Source organism: Pleurodeles waltl, chromosome 9 (assembly GCF_031143425.1).
Source record: "Pleurodeles waltl isolate 20211129_DDA chromosome 9, aPleWal1.hap1.20221129, whole genome shotgun sequence".
In the NCBI taxonomy this organism is placed as follows: Eukaryota; Metazoa; Chordata; class Amphibia; order Caudata; family Salamandridae; genus Pleurodeles; species Pleurodeles waltl.
In genome coordinates, this window is record NC_090448.1 from 41,455,647 (window position 1) to 41,477,215 (window position 21,569).

General features: G+C 42.0%; 1 protein-coding gene across 1 annotated transcript in view; it reads left to right on the forward strand.

The window, feature by feature from the left end:
- RPN1 (ribophorin I) overlaps positions 1 to 12,272 on the forward strand; it is a 58,266-nt gene extending 45,994 nt beyond the window's left edge. Inside the window, exons 8-10 of the mRNA XM_069206237.1 lie at positions 4,089 to 4,208; positions 10,804 to 11,049; positions 11,566 to 12,272. Coding sequence (XP_069062338.1) covers positions 4,089 to 4,208; positions 10,804 to 11,049; positions 11,566 to 11,748 — 549 coding nt within the window. The 3' untranslated portion in view covers positions 11,749 to 12,272. The remainder of the gene's footprint in view (positions 1 to 4,088; positions 4,209 to 10,803; positions 11,050 to 11,565) is intronic.
- The last annotated feature ends 9,297 nt before the right edge of the window (positions 12,273 to 21,569 follow it).

The window sequence follows — 21,569 nt, forward strand, 5'->3', positions numbered from 1 at the left end:
CTCAGTTGTGCCTCATGTCAAACTACCAAACAGACCAGATCTGTTAACTCAACGCAAACAACAGATCAGACACCCAAATCCAGCATAGCTGAATCTAGCAATTTGGCTCCTGAAGTCTTAGAATTCGGACATCTAGACCTTACACAGGAATGTATGGAGGTCATAAAACAAGCTAGAAAACCAACCACAAGACATTGCTATGCAAATAAGTGGAAAAGATTTGTTTATTACTGCCATAATAAACAAATTCAACCCTTACACGCATCTGCTAAAGACATTGTCAGCTACCTACTGCACTTACAAAAGTCAAAGCTAGCTTTTTCATCCATTAAAATACATCTCACCGCAATTTCAGCTTATCTGCAAATTACACACTCAACTTCACTATTTAGGATCCCAGTCATAAAGGCTTTTATGGAGGGTCTGAAGAGAATTATCCCACCAAGAACACCACCATGCACTCATGTGAGATACAATACTTAACATGGAAAGTAGCATTTCTAATTGCCATCACATCTCTAAGAAGAGTAAGTGAAATACAAGCATTTACCATACAAGAACCCTTTATTCAGATACACAAGCATAAAGTAGTTTTACGAACAAATCCTAAATTCTTACCAAAAGTCATATCACCGTTCCACTTAAATCAAGCAGTAAAACTACCAATGTTCTTTCCAGAACCAGATTCTGTAGCTGAAAGAGCACTACATACATTAGACATCAAAAGAGCATTAATGTACTACATTGACAGAACAAAACAAATTCGAAAAACAAAACAATTGTTTGTTGCTTTCCAAAAACCTCATACAGGGAATCCAATATCCAAACAAGGCATTGCCAGATGGATAGTGAAGTGCATTCAAACCTGCTATCTCAAATCAAAAAGAGAACTGCCTATAACACCAAAGGCACACTCAACCAGAAAGAAAGGTGCTACCATGGCCTTTCTAGGAAAAATTCCAATGACTGAAATATGTAAGGCAGCCACATGGTCTACGCCTTATACGTTTACCAAGCATTACTGTGTGGATGTGTTAACACAGCAAGCCACAGTAGGACAAGCAGTACTACGAACTTTATTTCAAACAACTTCAACTCCTACAGGCTGAGCCACCGCTTTTGGGGAGATAACTGCTTACTAGTCTATGCAAAGCATGTGTATCTGCAGCTACACATGCCATTGAACAGAAAATGTCACTTACCCAGTGTACATCTGTTCGTGGCATAAGACGCTGCAGGTTCACATGCGCCCGCCCGCCTCCCCGGGAGCCTGTAGCCGTTTTGAAGTTGATCTTGACCATTTGTAAATTTGTAAATATATCGCTTTAAACCACATTATGTACATACATATTTACTCCATTGCATGGGCACTATTACTATAATACACAACTCCTATATATATATATATATATATATATATATATATATATATATATATATATATATATATATATATATATATATATAATATAATATAATTTTTTTTACTGCAACCCTGCTCTGTGAATGTTCCCCCATAAGCAAGGGATTGGCCCACACTCCCTCTTATTTTTCTTTTAAACTGTTTTTTATCAAAGTGTAAAAGGGTCCTACAAATGTTATCAGTTGCAGTAAAATATGTAACTACATATAGAATATTCTGTCAAGAGTTAACAGTATGGTAATGTTAAAAATAAAACCTAGTTACCCGGTAATCACATCTTCCCTTTAAGTTATCTTAATTTTTTTGTGCTTATGGAGAACACAGGAGACACACTTAAACTTGTAGGGCAAAGAATAGGCAAAAAAGGATCCTGTATCTTAGTAATTCTCAAGTGTTGAATTTGTTGAAAGACAGCCATGGCGTCATACATTTCAAACTTTCACTTCTACAAGGAGAGAATTTTCTCGTTAAGAGATTAAACTTTCATCCTGTTCCTCTGTTGTTGGTTTTATCTTAAGCTTTTAGTTTTAGGTCTTTTTTTTTTGTAGAGTTGTTTTACTTACAACCACACATGCAGCCCTTCTTATAAATAGCCATTAAACCCTATATTGTTAAAAATGACTCACCGTTGACATGGTGAGATGCAGTCTCTTCTGCAAAGAGGTGACACTGTATGATAAGGGCCCATTTGGTCCAGTTTGTATGAAAACAGACTTTAAATATTTGAAGAAGTAGACATGAGGATGGGTAATGGAAACCTAATGTTTGTATTTTTATAGTCTTTTGCTCATTCATGCTCTTATTCACTGTGTAGGTGGCCAGAGCACCTGCTCTTATTTACCAGAATGCAAATGGAGGTAGGAAGATGTGGTTCCATAGAAAGTGTTTCTGCCTGCCTCACTTAGCTGATGCTCTTGAGTATGAGCACTCTGTCTCTATGGGAATGAAAACCTGAGGGAGTTTAGGTAAGCCGTGGTGCGCTCCCTCGTTAGCCGTGGCCACATTAGCTCAACCCATTGTGGGACCATAACTAGACAAAGATAACCTATACCTAGGACACCTGAACAATACATTTCGAGCACCTCAAAACCCATCTGTAAATAAGTAATGTTCCTGATTCACTCTTGTGATCCTAATGTTTGTAAGATTACACATGCTTCGAAACTAATTGAAAATTCATTTTGAAATTGCCCTGAAAACAAAACAGTTCTGCATCTGCTTTCTACAAGATCCTTGTTTAAAGATCTAGCACTTCTGATGGCAAGAAGCTCGTGATCTGTGATCTCGTAAATAATGGGTTTATACAGCAAAGGTAGTGTTGCAAGAGTTGAAATGATTGATTAGGAGGAGGATGTCCATAGCCTTTTAAGGAACTTCATCGTTCTCTTCCTCAGGTAGAACCTACCTCAAGTGTCTCATTCCGAGATGAGTCCTTTCTGACATGAGAAGTCACCTGAATCCCTTGTACACTTGAAGTGTGGCACAATGGTTAGCGCGGCAGACCCTGATGCAGAGATCTGGTCTGGGACCAGGGTTCAATTCCCACCTCGGCAGGTCTTGGGCTCAATTCCCTTGGACCAGATAATTCTCACCTCGGTGCCTAATCTAATTAATGGGTCCCACTCTGTAACTCTGGGCAATAGCTTGCTTAATCTCCAGAACGGTCCTCAAAGCGCTTGGATGCCTGGCTTCACCCTGGGGCTGTCCAGGAGTGGGCGTCTCACAGGGAAGAGCCAGGAGGGGTTCCACAGCGGTATGTGTACAACGCCTTGAGACCCTAATGGGTGAGTAGTGCGCTATACAAATGCAAAGTTTACAGTTTTACACTTAGGCATTCCTTCATATTAATGTCACCGTGGGGTACACTTGTTCTCCCATTACGCAGCATCATTAAAAGTATGACTTCTGCTTATGAAAAGTGGCTCAAATGTGACGCAACCCTGCAGTATTTACACACTTGGTTTGGTGGTGTTGAGGGAAATGTTTTTTTTTCTCTCTGACATAAAGTTTAGGAGTAGGCAGGCAAACTTGTTCTTCCCCATCAGTTGATGCTTTTCCCTTTGGCTTGTTGTTGGGAGATCACAAGGTGGTAGACGAATTTAAGGATTGTTCCTGGAATTGACCATTTAACCATGAGCATTTATTCACTTAGCCCTCCCATTAATGCCTGGTTTCAAGGTAGACTGTTTCAGTGGTGCTGTATTGTAATTCTTTCGATTTGCATGCTGAAAACACCGACAAATAGCTCGTTCTTCTGCAGTATCTCAAAGAGATGAGCATTCGTTTGTATTTCACTATTAAAACAATCAAGTGAAAAAAAGTAATTCATTTATATGAACAATGTACAGTCACCAAAAAAATCACCAACATCATACTTCATTTATTTTAACTTTGCCAGTCTCTGAACACCTGTAATATATACTTTACAGTCCACTACTAGTTTTTGTTTTCTCCACATGTCCACTGATTACGCGGCCCAGATTTCATTACAGTCCTTGCCTCAGCTTCACCACCCCCTCCTGCTCTCTTGACGACCGTGCGCTCCACCCTGGCTTGCATGTTGTTTGTTGCATGTAAATATTATTAATTATAAGGTATATATTTTTCTCTCGTGTGCATTTTACTGTGAAAACAAATAATAAGTGAATAAAAACCTTTCTTTTAGGTGCATTACACTTTTAATAAGATCCTGATGCTGCAGGAGCCTCTGCTGGTTGTTGGAGCTTTCTACATCCTGTTCTTCACTGTGATTCTTTACGTGAGGCTGGACTTCTCCATCACCAAGGTATTTTATTATTTATGGTAATATTTATGTAACATGATTTTTGTTTCTGCTCCAGTTCCAAGAATCTAATTTGTTGTTGTTGTTGTTGTGTTTTTTTTTTTTTTTTTTTTTTTTTTTTATTAAAACAAAAGATGGATTGTTTCATCTCATTTTAAGAGTAGTACTTCTGTAAATTGTTGTTTAGAAATGAGAACTGGTGGGCCTGTGGTGTGGATACTGTTCTCCCATTGAAGGGGACTCTGTGTTATAATGTCCACTGGAATACAAACTTTGAAACTGGGTTTTAGAGTGGAATGTGTTACCCAAACTGATGCAGCTCCTAGTATATTTAGAAGAGGCATTCTGCAGCCGAACATCATTGAACAAGAAGTTTAGAAGGAAGCGCAGGAACATTTCAGTGACCTATGTGAGCAATGCTAACCAGCACTGAAGTCTTCCCCATAAATCTTTTCAGTGACCCTACAACTTAGAGACTTATCTGGGGGTGGCCTTCCAAAAGGCCAAAACAGTGCTGTTGTGAAGGTGACCACCTCCACAAAGGCGAACTAATGTAGACTGGGATAGTAATACAAACCCAAGATTTAGACCCTTTGACTTGGATTGCTGCTAAACTGGCAACTTTCTTCTCAAGCGACTGTCCACCCTTGTGCAACAACTTCTGTTTGGAAATTGAAAGAAAAGTACTCAAAGACCTTATGCTAGCACCTTAATTATGAAACGAAGCACGTTTGATCTGTCCTTGAGTTCTCCTCTAGTACCAGGCTCTTTTTCCAGGAAATACAGCCTCTGTGTTGAGGGAAATTTCAAATGTTTCAGGAGTGTCACCCGTACATGACCTTTTGAAATAACACTAAGGACATGGAGGTGTCTGAAACGGAGTCTTTCGAGAACAGATCTGTCCTGGCCACAATCCTCGTAAGATGGATTGTATTGTCACTGGATTGTGCACTGGCTCCGCCCACACTGATTCACAAGGGTAGCTGTGGAGTGTAAGAGGCTAGTAATACAAGACAGTGCATCTCCAAAAGACCAACATTACAGTAACATCTGCAGTTTGCAGCTACTTTAACAAATGTCTTCCTTCAAATAGATCTCCCCTTTCCTCCCACAATTGGATATTTTAGTCTTGTATCTAGGACTATTCAGTTGTTTTCAGATGCTCTTCTATTAGCGGATGATTATAGTAGATTTCTGGTTCCGTGTCATACAACAATATCAAAATTATTTTAGAACTAGTTGTATACATTTAAAAAAAATATCTCACAACGTATGCTGGACTGATTCTCATCGGATTTGCCACCCAATTCTGAAATCTATGCATATCTTTTGACCACTGGATCTCTGCTTCTTGAAACGAAAAACTCAACCATACTTTCTGAAGCAGCAGAGAAAGATTTATAACACTTTAAAATGTGTGTCCTTATTAATTTTAAATAAGCTTCTAGGCCTTTGCCTGTTAGTCACTACCACTGCGATCAGTTGCTGCTCCTTCCTAAACAGGGGAGCCCAGACATTCACAGTGCATCACTTTTGGGATTTAAGCATGTTATACCGATTTAACTATTTTACGCCCAGGCTTCTGGTTGAATCTTTCAGTTTCTGTTGTTTGCTTTTCTCCATGACAGTTACTGCACAAAAGATGGGTTTGTTTACTTGTTCTAATGTTTTCAGTCTTTTGCTCATTCATGCTTGTATTCACTGTGCAGATGGCAAGAGCACCTGCTCTTGTTTACTAGAATGCAAGTGGATTTAGGAAACTGTGGTGCCATAGAAAGTGAGTCTGTCTGCCCCATTTAGCTGATGCTCTTGAGTATGAGCACACTGTCAATGGGAATGCAAGCCTGAGGGAGGTTAGGTAAGCCGTGGTGCGCTCCCTCCCTAAAAGTGGCCACAACAGCTCAAGCCATTGTAGGACCATGACTAGACAAAGATAACCTATACCTAGGACTCCTGAAGAATAAACCTCGAGCCCCTCAGACCCCTGCAGTATATAAGTAACATGTGCTGATTCACCCTTGTGATCCTAATATATACATAAGATTGCACAAGCTTTGAAATTAATTCAAACTTTACTTTGAAACCTCCTTAAAACAAAAAAATTTATCTGCTTTGTACAAGATCTTCATTTGAAAATCTAGCACTTATGATGGCCAGAAGCTTGTTCTCTGTGAGCCCATGATGAAGCAGCGAAGGCAGCATTGCTACAGATTAAACAACTAAATGGGAGGAGGACGTGCATGTCCTTTTATGGAACTTCATCATGCTCTTCCTCTGAGCAGAACCTAGATCAGAGCCTTCTCCTTCCCTGATGAGAATTGCCTGAATGTCTTGTACACGTAGGTGTTCCTTCGTACGGATGTTTACAAGGTTTATGCTTGTTCTCCCATTGTTCACCACCATTAGATGTAGGACTTAGGCTCATGACAAGTAGCTCAAATGTGACTCTCCCACTGCAGCTTTTAAACACTTGGTTTGGTGGTGTTGAGGGATTCCTTGTTGTGAAGTAAAGTGTGAGGGGGTGTAGGCTGTTAATTGTGTTCTCTCTCCATGATTTTATGTTTTTCTCTTTTGACTTGTTGTTGGAAGATCACAAGTTGATACACGGATTTTAAGGACTGTTCCTGGAATTAATTATTTAACTACGAGCAGATGTATTCTTCTAGCACTGCCATTAATGGCCTTGTCTCAGGGTAGACTGTTTCAGTGGTGTTGTATTGTAATACTGTGACCCACATGCTGAAAACACCCAACAAAAGTTTTTATGCATATTTGTGTCTAGTTTTATTTCAAAATGGCAACTTTCTTCTTTTTGCCTTTATTCTTTGCCTGGCAGTAGCCAGTTGATTTGCCTTCGAATAAACCAGCCCGTGGCCTCAACACCCACTGTTTTATCTGTTATAAGACTAGATCATCTTTTAGTGCTAGCCTTCATCCCCATGCATACACAAACCCATGCGTTTGTAGTTGGAGCATTTGTTAGTTCTTAGTGGCCTTGAATAGACCTCAAGCCAAAACTGTTTGTCTCAGCCTCTTTCAGTTCAGACTCCCTAACAGCCCCGTAAAGTCCACAAAGTACCTGCATAGAGTGAACATGTGGATTTGTGGGTAGAACACTCACCCATAGTCCCTGTTACAGTGTTTGACCCGCTGCCTTTCCGGAGAAGCTGCCCACCAATCAAGATTCAGTTTCAGTGACATATTCTGAGCCTTCACTTTAGATTTTTGCACAGTCCCAGGCGCTTCTTCCACATTTATGCTGTTGTCACAGATGCCGTTTTAATCAATAGGTTGGTGTAAATATTTATTGCTATTTTTCTTAGAATCCTCTGCCATTCTGCTTCATAATTCCAGGCTAGTAATCAATAGAAACCTTTGTATAGGCTTTATTTAATCACGCGTCCTGTTATTATAGGTTAACTGAAATGCCTTACTTTATTCCTTTAATGTGGCTTATACTTGTTTAGAGCCTGGATTCTTCTCCATTGACTCCTTCCTGCTTTCCGGGCTTCACAGAGAACCCTCTTTTTGCCTTGAGGACAGTCCTGTGCCAGGAGAGCCTTGAAAGGACCTCATGTTTAATGCATGTTTCTCAGTGGCTGAATTTGAACCCGCACTTTCCGTATTGAGATGAAAGTTGGGGTGCATGGCGCAGGTTCTCCAGAGTGGTTACAATTAACCCAACAGATCTATGCGAGAAAGAACACACAGTCGCCTTCTACGGGAGGTAAAGCAGAGGCTACTGATCTTTTAGCCAACTTACTTGGATACTTGAAAGTTTTTTGCTCGGTTTTCTTTCTTTACATTTTTAAACATAACAGTAGGCAGCTTTAAGGAATCTTCATGTGAACGGCATTTTCTAAAACCTAACTCCCCTGTTTTATGATACTCACGATTCTCAAAAATCATTCAATACTGCTCAGAAATATTGATGTACTAGAATGCACCTCTCCTGTGATATTGATTTTTGCCTTTTGTTTGATGTCCTAACTTCACAAGTTGCTCTGTTTATCACGATGAGTGAGGGTTTATATCATTGCAAACATTGATTTGGCCGCGCACAATATTAAGAAAGTGTTAAGACAGCAAAAAGCCCTGAGATTAATTTAGCCTCGCAAAGGGTCTGGATACAAGAAGTATTTGTGGGCTTTTACGGAGTTGATATTTCTAAAGGATTTAAACTAGACCGGATCCAGCCACTATGTGACGGCAGCACAAAATCATAAAGATGCCAGCCAGTTGTTACAGGTAAAGTTGTCTGGTTGATGGCTTCTACCTTGGTTGTAGCATTATGACACACCCGGTAATTTGTAATGCAGTCTTACCCTGTGTAAAGTCGTGCTGCATTGACTTCACATGGCCCTCTAGGCAATGAATGTGTATATGTTAAAGGCTTTTGTACACAAATGGGATACATTTTTAGATGGGAAATTTTCAAAACTGCATTTCACTTAAATGGGTTCCTCAATTATTTATTTGTTCCAAGTGTCTAAAATCCAGATTTATTTTGCACACTTGTCCCTCTTAAGTTGTTTGTTGCTTTTACCTTGTCTGTTTTTACACTAATGCACCAAGTGCTGAAACCACTCTCCCTATGCATAATATTGATATACAGAAGTTCCTTTTATTGTGCATGACATTGCATGAGTTTACAAGTGACTTAGAATTGCGTTTCACACTTTTACCGGCTTCCTTACATTCAGTTTACTATGCGCTTTACGCGCTTCATCCGGTGTTCCGTACATAAAGCAGATAGAACAATAAAAAAACACTGCTCATATAGACAAAAACACATAAGCCTGGCCTAGCCATTCTAGTTACTATTTACAAATAGAACCGCTGACACTAAAGACTGTGCACTGTGATCAGGTTTCATTTAAAACAAGAAGTTGTTTTTCCAACCTGGACAGGTTGTTCTCTGTGGAAAGGCTGCTCCTGAGTTTTTTTTTTTTTGTCTTCCCTCCCACAAGGACGTTACCTTGGAAGTTAGCAGTTGGGATACTTACTAGACTGCAGTGGCCTGGTGGAGGCATGAAAAGGTATTGCCTCCGAACGTTAGCCCTGCGACGGGGTTTGAATGATCTTTTAAGTTAACTGAAGTATTCTAGGACTCGTAGCTTTAAAAGTAGTCTGCCTGGCATGTTGATGTCCATTACCATATAATTTGGAAGGTGTGGAATCACTGCGTTTTCTTTGTTCCTGCTCCTGTCATATTTTTGATGAGTTGTAAAGGTGGGTAGTGTGAGATAACTACTCTATTACCTTTTGGCCCAATGAATAAGATGTCCTCAAAAATGGCAGCGGGATCAGGGCATAGGCTTTTGGGTACACACAGTTATCCTTCCCTCATCGCCCTAAAACCCTGCGAAGCGTGGTAACCCACCCTGAATCACTTGACTGCTTTGGTAAATGTAGCAAACTTTGTCATCACCACATGGCCATGGTTCTCTTGGCCACGAAGAACATCTATATGAGGTAATGAAACAGGACAGTAGCATCTGCTTGTGTGGTTTCTCCAAAGTTTGGTGGTGTAGATTTCCCTTCTGTTACTGGCAGTGATGCTACTTGTTTGAAAGCACCAGGACCGCTGGATCTTCAGCAACCGATTCCATGCCCTTGTTAAAGGGCAGCTAGTAGAATATTTTGGTACTAAATGCAGAGTAGGGAACTGAGGCCTAATGGTTTGAAATGTACATACATAGTATTGAAACAGGAAATATGGCCTATACACCGTGTGACTTTGAGGGGAATCATTTGGGGGGACTGAGGAAGGAAATGTGACGTTTCTAGAGGGTTGGGCGAGCAGCAAGGAATCATAAAGGAAAGCTGTGCAGGAAGTGGAGCAGGAACCTGATCTCTGCCCATCTTTCGTGCTTGCTTTGTTTTGTTTTCATTTATTTTATTGTTAAATGCTTCTGAGGCTCATGATGAATTCAAAGCAACAAAGAGGAAGGTTTTTCTTTGGATTGAAAATGTCTTGTGACCCAGTTATACCATGTGGAGGAGACGTAACCTGTTAAGGCTGGAAATCTATGATGGTTCCAGCCCAAGTAGACTGTTGAACTTCCTCCCTTGAGATTTCTTGTCCTGGTTACAGACCATTTAATTAAAAAGAGAAAGGGCCTCATTCTCAGTTGCACTGTGCATACTTAACACAGATGCCATAAAGCAGAGTGGTTTACCCTCTGGTGCCTCCGCCCACCCCCAAAATAAAACATCCAGTCTTCTGCCCTGGGACCCTCATTGTATCCTCCCTGTCTAACTGAGCTGGACACTTTACCCTCTAAATGCACCCATCGTCTATTAAATCTGTCTGCATGCAGTGTCCTCTTCCTCATTCACGAGACATGCTAATAGAAAGCTCCCTCATATGTTTTCTAGATACCACAAACAACACATCTAATCCATTCCCTTCACCAAATTGCATCACTTACTACCTTTGTGTCCAGCTTCCTTCTTGAATCTATGTACCCTTTACCTTCCGTCCTGCTCTGTGAACCAGTACCTGCTCTTTACTACCTTAAACCTTCAGGGTGCGGTTGCATATCTTATCATTTGCATTGTCCTTGAATATTCATGTCCTTTATTCCCTCTTAAGGACCCAGCGGCTGAAGCCAGGATGAAGGTGGCCTGCATCACTGAGCAGATTCTGACCTTGGTGAACAAGAGACTTGGACTGTACCGCCACTTTGATGAAGCAGTGAATAAATACAAGCAGTCCAGGGATATTTCCACTTTAAATAGTGGTAAAAAAACATTGGAAACGGAGCACAAAGCTCTTACGAGTGAGATCGCCTCTCTACAGTCCAAGCTCAAAGCGGAAGGATCAGACATGTGTGATAAGGTAAGAGATGCATCGTAGGTTCCCCTGCAGCTGTTTAGATATTTACTAAAATTAGTTTATTGTTGGGTTAAAGCAACCACTTTAACTTTTAAGGTTACAAATGCTGTGAGAATCGAGTGTTAATAAAGCCACCACAATAGTTTAGGAGACAATCGGGTATTCATGATATAAACATGGTATCCCTGCTAATATTTCTGAAGTTGCTTTGAATGTCATATGAATAGTAAATCTTGTTTCTCTGACCATTCCATTGAAAGCAGAGGGCAGTTAATGTTTTTGGGTGAGTGGAGGGCAAGTCAATCTTGACAGCTCTTTGGAATTGTAGCACGTTGTGGAATTGTGTATATCTAGCATCCCTTTTTTATTTTAACTTTTCATCGCTCTTAGACTAGATAGCACAAGTGTTTTTACGAACAAACCTGTGATATTTAAGATGGCTAAGACAGGCACAACCTAACAAATGACTACAGCAAAACAATACTGAAGTGTCTTAACAAGTATTCCATCCTCTGAAAGGTGGCTGAGATCCAGAAGCTTGACGCTCATGTGAAGGAGATTGTGCTGAAGTCGTCCATGGAGGCCGAGCGGTTGGTCGCTGGCAAGCTTAAGAAAGACTCCTACTTGGAAAACGAGAAGGCACATTCGAACAAGCGCCAGGAGCTAGTCACCAAAATTGATAACATTCTTGACGCTTTGTAATTTTCGCACTGTCCAAATAGAAAATAAAAGCTAATGAGATTAAAGTGTCTGTGCTGTTGGGCACACACAGCCCAAAGAATGTTGTCCCTATTTTTCCCCATTTTTGTATTGTCATCTGTCTAACTTTCGCTAAAAAGGACGTGCTGGATATACTAAAATCTGGTTTCTATTTGGAGTGGGGGAGTCTCATGTCATGAACATAAATTTCACGGCAAGTTAAGTTACTACATGTGTATTATTTTTTCTTCCAATGTTCCCCCTTCTTCTCTGGACAAAGTTCCTTGAATTAATGCATATACCAATGCAATTCTGTCTTTGAAATGTAAAGAAGAAATAAACAAAATGTTTTTTGTTTTTACTTTATAATAAAAAATGAGAAAAAGTTTTCATCCAGGTGGTCATTGACCTAAAGTGATTTTTGAAGCACAGGAATTCAGCTGTGTCTGTTAAAGTCGTCTCGTAACCCTTTTATTTTTCCGGCATACGATGGATCAAATTTAAATAAATTGGGTTTTGGGGTATGATCTCTCTTTGCAGTTTTTGTCACTTACTTAACTTTAAGGTGAAAGAAAGGGCAAAAAGTACTTGTGATACGTGATTTAAGTGAATGCGCCGAAACGTTTATACTTCGGAATTGCTTGTGACTCTTTTATAAAAAAAAAAAAAAAAAAAAAAGGCATCTTAAAGGTTTAGGGAGGACCCTTAAAAGGACATGTCTGATAAACGTGCGTGTCCAAGACAAGTTTTACCTGCCTGCAAAGATTTCCTTTTTACTCTACACTCTTCTGTAACTCTCTCCCATGTGAATGCGTGCAGTATTTGTTATCTACATTTCTTAGTCCTGAAGCTGCTCTAAACATCATCCCCACCTTTCTACTTCTTGGGTTTCAGTCCCAATTGCATCGGTCTTGTTTTATGCAAGACTGAAACCCGTTTCCTCTTGCTTAGCGGGATCCTCGCATGGAGTCCTGACTTGAGGAGAACCCTATACATCCAGGCATCTCGCCACCCTCAGGAATTTACTTTCAAATCCCTACCCATCGAGTTATACCCTGCAAATTCCAATGCATATTGAAAAAAAAAAATGTTGAGGCCCCTTATGCTTCTCCCAGTTTCTTTGCCAATATCAACTACCATATTCCCTGCATTTCTCTTGTTTGCTGCACTTTTCACCCACATTTGTCTCCCCCCCCTTTTTTTTTTCTTCTCCAACTGCCGCAGTTCATCACAATAATGCCCTTCCTTACATGGTCATGATGGGCATCAGACACCCTGTGAGAGCTGACAACATGGTTGCTGCTTTCCCAGCACTTTTCTCCCACCCTGAATCCAGTTTTGAAATATTTTGTCTGATGTACAATCTGAAGTTTTTTTTTTTTTTTTTTAATTTTTTTTTTAAGTACCATCAAAAGGAATGCAATTTCTTTGTTTTTTTCATTTGAACCAATCACACTTGCTTTTTAGCACAATGGCTGTACTGTACAAGGTGTGTTTGGTTGAAGAGGTACATACTCATTCAGTTCTGTTAATGTGTAAGCTGTCAGTGAACTAATATTCTCTATGGCAAGTCTTAAATCAGTCTAACAGTAACATGGCCACTTCCGGTGGCTTGCTGCAGCTGTTGCCACGATTTTGAAATCGGCGATTGAGCTGCTTTAGTGGTCACCTTCATTTTGTCTATTTCTCTCCTATGTTTATGTTTTACTTGGGCTCATGCACAAACGTGCAATATTTACTTTCATGTAAAACTCATTGCTCTGTGTTCCTTCTCCATGGTTTACAACTCCAGCCAAGCCAGTTGGAGTCTGGGATTCATGGAAGCAGGGCCTGTAGGACATTGGCTCCTTTTCTACAATAAACCTGTTCTTGAGTATTCATGACCTGATCTCTGCCTTGATAATTGATGCCACCTTTACAGTTGCTGTGTGTCCTCATGCGCTTTATCCTAATTCATCCCCCACCCGCTGCTTTTACCTGCCTAGCTCTTTCTTAACCCGCTGCGCAACTATCTGCCCCAGATACCTCCCTACCTCACTGGGCTCGTCTGCCTTCCCGCCTGCACTCACTTTCTGCCTCCTCAGCCGACCTTCAACCTCCCTACATTGACTCATCTACAGATTTGACAGACTCCTACTAACTGGCTTGCTGAACTCATGTTTTGGCTTCCACATGGACTGAGTGACCTGTTAACTGAACAACCTCTGCGACTTAGCAACTGGTCATCCGAGGTCTATTGTTGGCAACTGGTTTTGCTGTTACTTCTGGAACAGTTACTTGCATTTATATGGTGTGTTCTGTGTTGGGAAAGCCCTTCCGCAACCATCTGGTTCAGTACCTTCTCACTCAGTTTTTGGGGATTCTGTTTCAGACCACAGACTCTTGTTCGCGAGTTGAGGTATGTAGCAGCCAGTGTGAGGCTACCTGCTATGTTAATGTAGAAATTAGTTGGGAAAAGATCTAGTCATGAAGCTTAAATACTTACTGGGTTAATTGACTTGCATGTTTCCTTATGGGTTTGTATGTTTGTGAATTTCTGGAAGTATATTCGATGATGCTGGGGAGTCTTCATATCCATCTACTGACGTATCTTTACTCTGTAGGGTGAGTGTTCTAAATGTTTACTATTCTGTACTGTTAGGCGATGGGAAAATTTGATGGTATTGTTCATTGTTGTGGGCATACTGATGTCCATCGAAGTGTTAAATCTGTCCAGCGCTGGATGTGTGTGATGTATTCTGCTTAATATGTTGCGTTGGAAGTTTGTGTGTTATTTATTGGCAGTAGTGTTGTGAGCATGTTGACTCCAGTCTGTTTGGGTTGTCTGCTCTGTGTTAGCACAGAATTGTGTAGGAAGTTATGTTACTGGTGAGTGATTTTAATGATGGCCATTTAAGGCATATCTCAGTGGTGCTTGCTGTGCGTGATATGTTATTTGTGTACTTTTGGGATAACCTGTGACCATTTTACCAGTGATACAAGGAATCCAGAGCCAATCTTGCAGGTTTGTCCTGGGCATAATCAGCGTGCAGATACAGTAAGTCAATGCCCAACAGTTTGTCTCTTTCAGGCATTTTTCCACAGTTATCACAAATAAAGAATTTAGCCTGTCCCCTATGGCATGACACTCTATGGGTGTAGCACCCAGACAGCCTGTCCTTCCTTACAGAAGATTCATTTTATGCTAGCATGTGTATAGTGCCTTTTACCACTAATTGGGCTCCAAAGTAATTTTTAGGTCTGACTATAGATGGATTTGTCTGCTACCTTTATGTTAAAATTCTTAAAAATCTACGCAGTGGGCTTTTCCCCAGAAGAGTATTCCACTTGGTGTGTCATTCTGCCTCGCTAGGAGTGTTTGCCTTGCAGTGCATGAGTGATAGACTACATCAAAAAAGTACTCTTTGTCAGTCAACGCACTGTTCTTTGTCACACACAATTCTGTTTCTAAGCAGGTATGGTTTCTCATTGCAACATCCTTTTCATTGAAATTATATAGATCGGTGGTTCCCAACCTGTGGTCCGGGGACCCCTGGGGGTCCGCGAAGCCTCCTCAGGGGGTCCCCCAACTGCTTAGAAAATTAAATATTATTAGCAGATTAGGTTCCCAGCTTTCAGCAATGACTCATTAGGGGGTCCCCGGATTCCAATAAAGATTCAGTGGGGGGTCCCCAGGATCCAGTAATGATAAATTGGGGGTCCACAGAAGTCAAAAGGTTTGGAACCACTGATATAGATATTACCAGAGTCTTCTCGTGCCCTATGGTCATCTGTTCACATGCACTGGTAACTGGTGTTCCTCCTCCAAATAGGTTTTCTCTTAGATGCCGCAAGGAGTGAATGAGCATGAAGAGAAGACAAAGATCACGTTAAACATTCACCGATTCATGTCTTATGTTGAATGTTTTTGTTTACACAGATTCAAGCCAGTTATTAATGAATGAGCAATAAATGCACTCAATTGCCCGTGCATCCAATCGCTAATCCATTAATTTATCTACCCTTTGATTGATTTTTGCATTCACCCACTCTAGAATATACTCAACCAGGTAAACAAAAGCATTACTTAATAAAGAAGCACTTTGTTAAAGTGAAAGCCAGACCATTGTCTTTGCCAAGGCTTGTTTATTATGGGTTTCCCTTTTGTATGGTTGGTAGTGTGGTATTCAAAGAAAGAGAAATGGAATCAATTTAAGAGATAGGATGTGGTGGCAGAAACTGGGGCTAGAGATTAAAACTCAAGATAGTTTTTCGAAGGAATGAAGCATTGTTTGGGGAGGCATAGATGTTGAGTTCTCATTTGGGCACTGAAGGCTGTTCCTTAGCGCAGACCAAGCTCAAGGTGGTCCGGCTAGGCTTCAGGTGGGAATAGCTGCTGAAGTCTAGGTTGCCTAAATGGTGGGTGTTGTGGAGCACCATGCTCCTGGACCAGTCAAGGCATGTGCTCGCAGATGGACAAAGAATGGAAGGCTTTTCCCAAAGCCAGTTTTGTTCTAGTATTCAAGGAGTCGTGGACTTCTTGAGGTCAGTGAGTGAGTGGAGTGCACATAAAGGAATGTCTGTGACAGTAGAGGGCTTGGGATGGGTCCCTTTAAGAAGAGGCACAAGTCTCGCTGTATGAGCAGATGGATGAGGGCGCACTGTGTCTGGGGTTTGAGTATTAGAGTCATACCAGTGAACTGTACCTCAGTGCCATCTTACTTTTACCCAGGCCCCAGACTAAAGGGAATGCAGCTGCAAGCAAGCTTCAGCATATCTGCATTTGTAACCACATCACCTGGGCTTCAAACACTAATTGTCTGTTGCAAAGTATTTTCTTCAAAGCCCTCTGCATCCCCTATCAGGTAATGCATGGCACAGACCTGATCTTTCAACTTGGATCGTGTACTTGCTGTCAAAAAAATTATCCACAACTTGAGACTGGCCACCCCTTCTGCCCTTCCCTCTTAAAGTATACATCACTGGTAGACATCATTCCCATTACAGACTGCCACCCTTAGGAGTTTATTTTCTAGATTAATTAAAATCAAAATCATATCCTAGTGCAAACAAAATGAATGGCAACTATTATAGAACTAGCAATAAAGTGGCAGTGATATTTGTTATAACAGGAAACGGGGTAACATTATGAAAGTATTAAATCTTTTTTACCTTGCTATACCAGCTCTTCTTTTCCCTAGGCTAACCATGCTAAGCACCAAAGAGGGGCCTTCTTGAGTTTCATAGATGGTCTGCACCAGCATACCTTTTATGAACAGAGAAACAATGTTCAGTAATGAAACTGCAGCTGCTATTCTTGCCCCTGCAGCTATGTGTCATTGAACGGGCAGATAAGCTGGTAAGAGGACTTGATGTGCCTTCTCCCTACCCTGTTTATGGCTACTGGATGACTGTTTCAAGTCTGTGGATCATAGTTTATCTCTACCAACAATTTGTTCCAGTTTCTATACGCTTTCTAAACATTTTCAAAATAATTATTAGCGAGGCTGCTCTAGCCTTTCATGTACTTATATCAAAGGAAACATTGCTTCTTTAAAAACATTAACTAATAAATCAAGATGTCAATTTCTATGAAGTGTTCAATAACAGCAACAATACTAACCAAGCAAGCTGAACTATCACATTGCAATGTTTAACAGCAATTTTGTATTTATATTTGAAACATACCCAAATTAACAAACTTGTATAATTCAAACTAGGGATACCTAAATTAACAAAATATTAATGATAACGCTCAACTGGGCTGCATTGTCCGGTGGGGCCAAACATGCATCTTATTCTTTTGACATTGGATAGTTTGATAGTGAAAGCTGTTGAATACCAGCCTTTGCAAAGCAATAGTTTCCAACTTGTTGCTATCTGCCATGCGTACTATTTTCTCTGAGGAAGTGCTCTCTCATTCAGTCGTTTTTTTAGTCTTCCATTAAAAAAAGAAAGCATAATGTTGGGTATCACTGGTGTAGGGTATAGTGAAGCAGGTTCTAGTAGGTTTAGTGTCTACAAAAACTTATAGAAACAACACAGAGGAACCCCACATGTACCTCCAGAGGGTTGTATGATCATATTTTCTGATAGAGACATCTAACTTGAGATTCCTCACCATGTGAATTTCCCCAGGTGTGAGACTGGATCTGGAGAATAATTTTTATAGCAATCCTCTACGTGTTTATTGGTGGTATATTGTGCCTCCACGGTGGGTCCATCACATGTCAGATGTGATGCTGAGGCCGCTATATGTGTGACACCGCTGCCTGCTGAAGTCAGTTCCTTTCTTTCTGCGCCTTCCAGCATGAATCTGGAGCTCCTCAAATCCTGTCAACTTGACAGAAATTCTTCTCTTAAACTTTATCCAGTGTGCAAGAAATGGGTCGCCTCCAACAACTACAGGGTTAAAACCATGTAGTGGACTGACATCTCCAGATGTTGGTGATAGACCCCCTTGATGTGTGTCTCGGTTCTAAGCACTACTTAATGTTGTGTGGCTGCTGTGCAAAAATGAACCACAAGGCCGACCATGACCGTGAAGCCAAACTCACCACCGCGGAACTCGGAAGGAAGGTGTAGAAGACCTAGTCTCATTCTAAATTGAGGGCGCGGAAGTGCTCCCAAGGCCGATCTTTTAACTGCTCAACTTCAAAGTCAGGAAGCTCAGGCAAGTAAGAAAAAAAAAAAAAATCTAGAAACATAAGAGGACCATGCACAGTTCACCGTTACTTTCACCACTCTGAGTCACACAGTGCCCCAGTACCTCCTGAGTAGTCCCTGTATCAGGAACCGATTCTGACACGGCTCAAGACAAGCCCAGACTTCCCTGGGCCATCAGTAATGCTCTACAATTTAAAAACAGAGCAGCCCTCTGAAAAAATATTTGGTATTCCTCTGGCACACCTTTGGAGTCCAAGGATCCACTGTGGACTCGTTTGGTTACTACAGACTGATTCATCCCCTGAAACAGATTGTGCTGCTTGACTTCGATCCAAGGCCTGCCCTTTATCCGAACTTGGCTCCAGTACCACTGCAACACCTGAATCAGCCAGCCCAGGCCTTGGCATCGATGCCAGAAGCAAAACCTATCATTTTATCAGACTCCAAAGTTCAGCTACAACCAACCTGCCTGTATTCACATTCTGACCCTGAAACCTTGTTGCTGCAAGATAACTATGAGGCTAAAGATACCCCATGTGATGATGAACCTGTTTTGAGACTTGCAGAGTGCCTGTGGTCCTGACATTGGTTTATTCTCCCCTAACCCAGATATATGCCATCAAAGTAGTCAGCCTCCTTCGCTATAGTATTAAAGAGGGTGGCAGAATTTTTAGATTTTACCTTGCCCACAAAAGCGGCCACCACAGATATACTTATAGAGATCCTTAATTCAGGGTAAACAAACCAGAACCTCTACTGCCTCTTAATGAAATCCTTACAGATGTACTGATGGGCACCTGGAAAAAACCAGGAGATAGGTGGCAAGGCAGCATAGGTCTGCTCTTGGGGAGCTGGATTTCTCCTGCGTCATCTCACTCAGTAAAGCCTTGTGGTGCAAGCTTCCCCAAGTCGTCTCGACCCCCAATTCTTTTGCGACCATCCCGCCAGTCAGTCAAAACACATGGAGAGATTCGCTAAGCAGATATTTTCATCTGCCAGCCTTGCCCTCAGGGCAGGCAATACCAGCTGCCTCCTGCAAATTTATTGGCATGTGTTGTGGTACACAGCAGCAGACATCTTGCCTGTTGTCCCAGATGACATCTGGCCTACTTTCTGCAGCGACTTATCCAAGATAACTAAGACAGAGTGAAGTACTCCGTTTGCTCAAGCTTGGGCACTGCTGACTTACGGGGGTTAGAGCGTCTGGAACCAGTGTGGAGCTTCGGCCCCATGCCTTTGATTCACTCTACAAGCTTTTCTAAGTATGTCCAGCAATTGGCAGGTCCCAGGCCCTGCACTCCACATGCTGCTGAATCGCTATTGCTCCTGTCTTCTTGCTTTTTCAGCGATTCGAGGCCCTCACGGGTGATATGCTGTGCTTCATAAATCCTTGATTGATTATTGCTGATGGGCATGCAGTTTGACCGCTTGTGCCTTTCTGGAACGAATGGCGGACTCAACCTTAGCGGCTTAAATAGAGCAAAGTTACAGCACTCTCTCTAGCCTTCGTTCTGCTTCTTCAACAGTTTCACCAGCAATTCTGCCCCTTTCGAGACCTCAGCAAGGGATGCCACCAGAGACGATGCCAGATCATGTCTCAACAACAGGCCTTTCAGTCCTTTCAAGATAGAAGCTGGGAGCAGGCTGACAGCATCCAAGTCCTATGGGGCGACGATCTATCCTAACCTCAGGAACCACTCCCACGGCTACCACAAAACCACTTTGTCACTCTCTGCAGCACACGATTGCCCGGTGGCAGGTTGCATCACCTTTCTGAGTGGAGGAGCATCGTACCTGTCTTATAGGTGCTCCAGGTTATGGAATACGGTTACTCCCTAACCTTTATGTACCAACCCCCAGAAATCCCACCTATACCGCACTACCTCACGGAGGACCACTTCTCCATACTCTGAGCAGAGTTGTAGAGAAGGTGCCGGCTGCAGCGAGCAGGACTGGCTGTTAATTCTGTTACTTTCTGGTGCCAAAAAAGGATGAAGGCCTTTGCTACATTCTCAATTTGCACCCTTTGAACTTCACATCTGCCTCCTTTGCAACGGCTCCCCTTCTCCTGAGCCATACTGGACATGGTGCTGTACAAAGCCTTTCCTCCACCGCAACGAACCAGGGTATCTGGGCTATGATCCTGATGTTTCAACCCTTTTCCTGGGACTCAGGAACAGTGGATCTGAGTCTTATTGGCTTCCTGCAAGCTACTTGTCTACTACACAAGGTGTCATGTGAGTACTGCAGTGGGATCTGAATTGTCAGTGGGCTCAGCACAAAGAGGACCTATCTGAGTCCATCTGGGTGTCAGAGGAGACCATGAAAGATCTGCAGTGGACACTGCTTGACCACAATTGGACCAGGGGCAGACAGTTCTCTCTGCCCCACCAAGAGCGAACAGTTGTGACTGATATATTGTCACTGGCCTGGGGAGGCCACATGGGAGAGGTGATCAGGCTACTTGCTGAAGTTGCGAGTGACTCACTTGCCACTGAAAATGTTCCTCCTGACCATCAAGAGGGAACATATACAGGTTCTCACAGACAACATTAACTCCACATGGTGCTGCAGCAAACAGTGCAGTTTAGGGTCCTGTACTAGGAGGCACTACTACGTTGAAAGTCGCAGAATGCTCAGGGCATCTCCCTGGTTACTCAACACCTGGCAGGATTTTTAAATGCCAGAGCGGATGAACTCTGCTTCTATAGCCTAGCAGACCACAAATGGCAGTTGTCCTCGTAGGTGGTACATGGCATCTTCCAGCAATAGGGAGAAACCTGTCTATCTTTTCGCTACTGCAGAGGATGCACAGTGTCCAAACGTCTGTGCATTTGAGTTCCCAGGGCAGTTCTCCCTCAGTCTTTTTCCTCCTGGCTTGGGGTTCATGAAGTACTGCTGCCTGGATAACCAGGTCAGGCAGGATATAGTGGGCACATAGCCCACTATATCCTGGAGCATTTCCTGGTCTGAGCTATTCCACAGTCCCACCCCCTGGGGTGGTACTACTTTGGTATCCGTTCACAAGGCGAGGAATCTGTGGTTAGGAATCTCTATCTGAAGAACAAGTTACTTTCCCTTGGTAGCGCATTTTCTGGTGGAGACCTTATCTAACTGTAGATTCCTCGTCCACCCACTCTCCTCCCTGTTTTATGGAATGAACTTCTAGTCCATTAAAA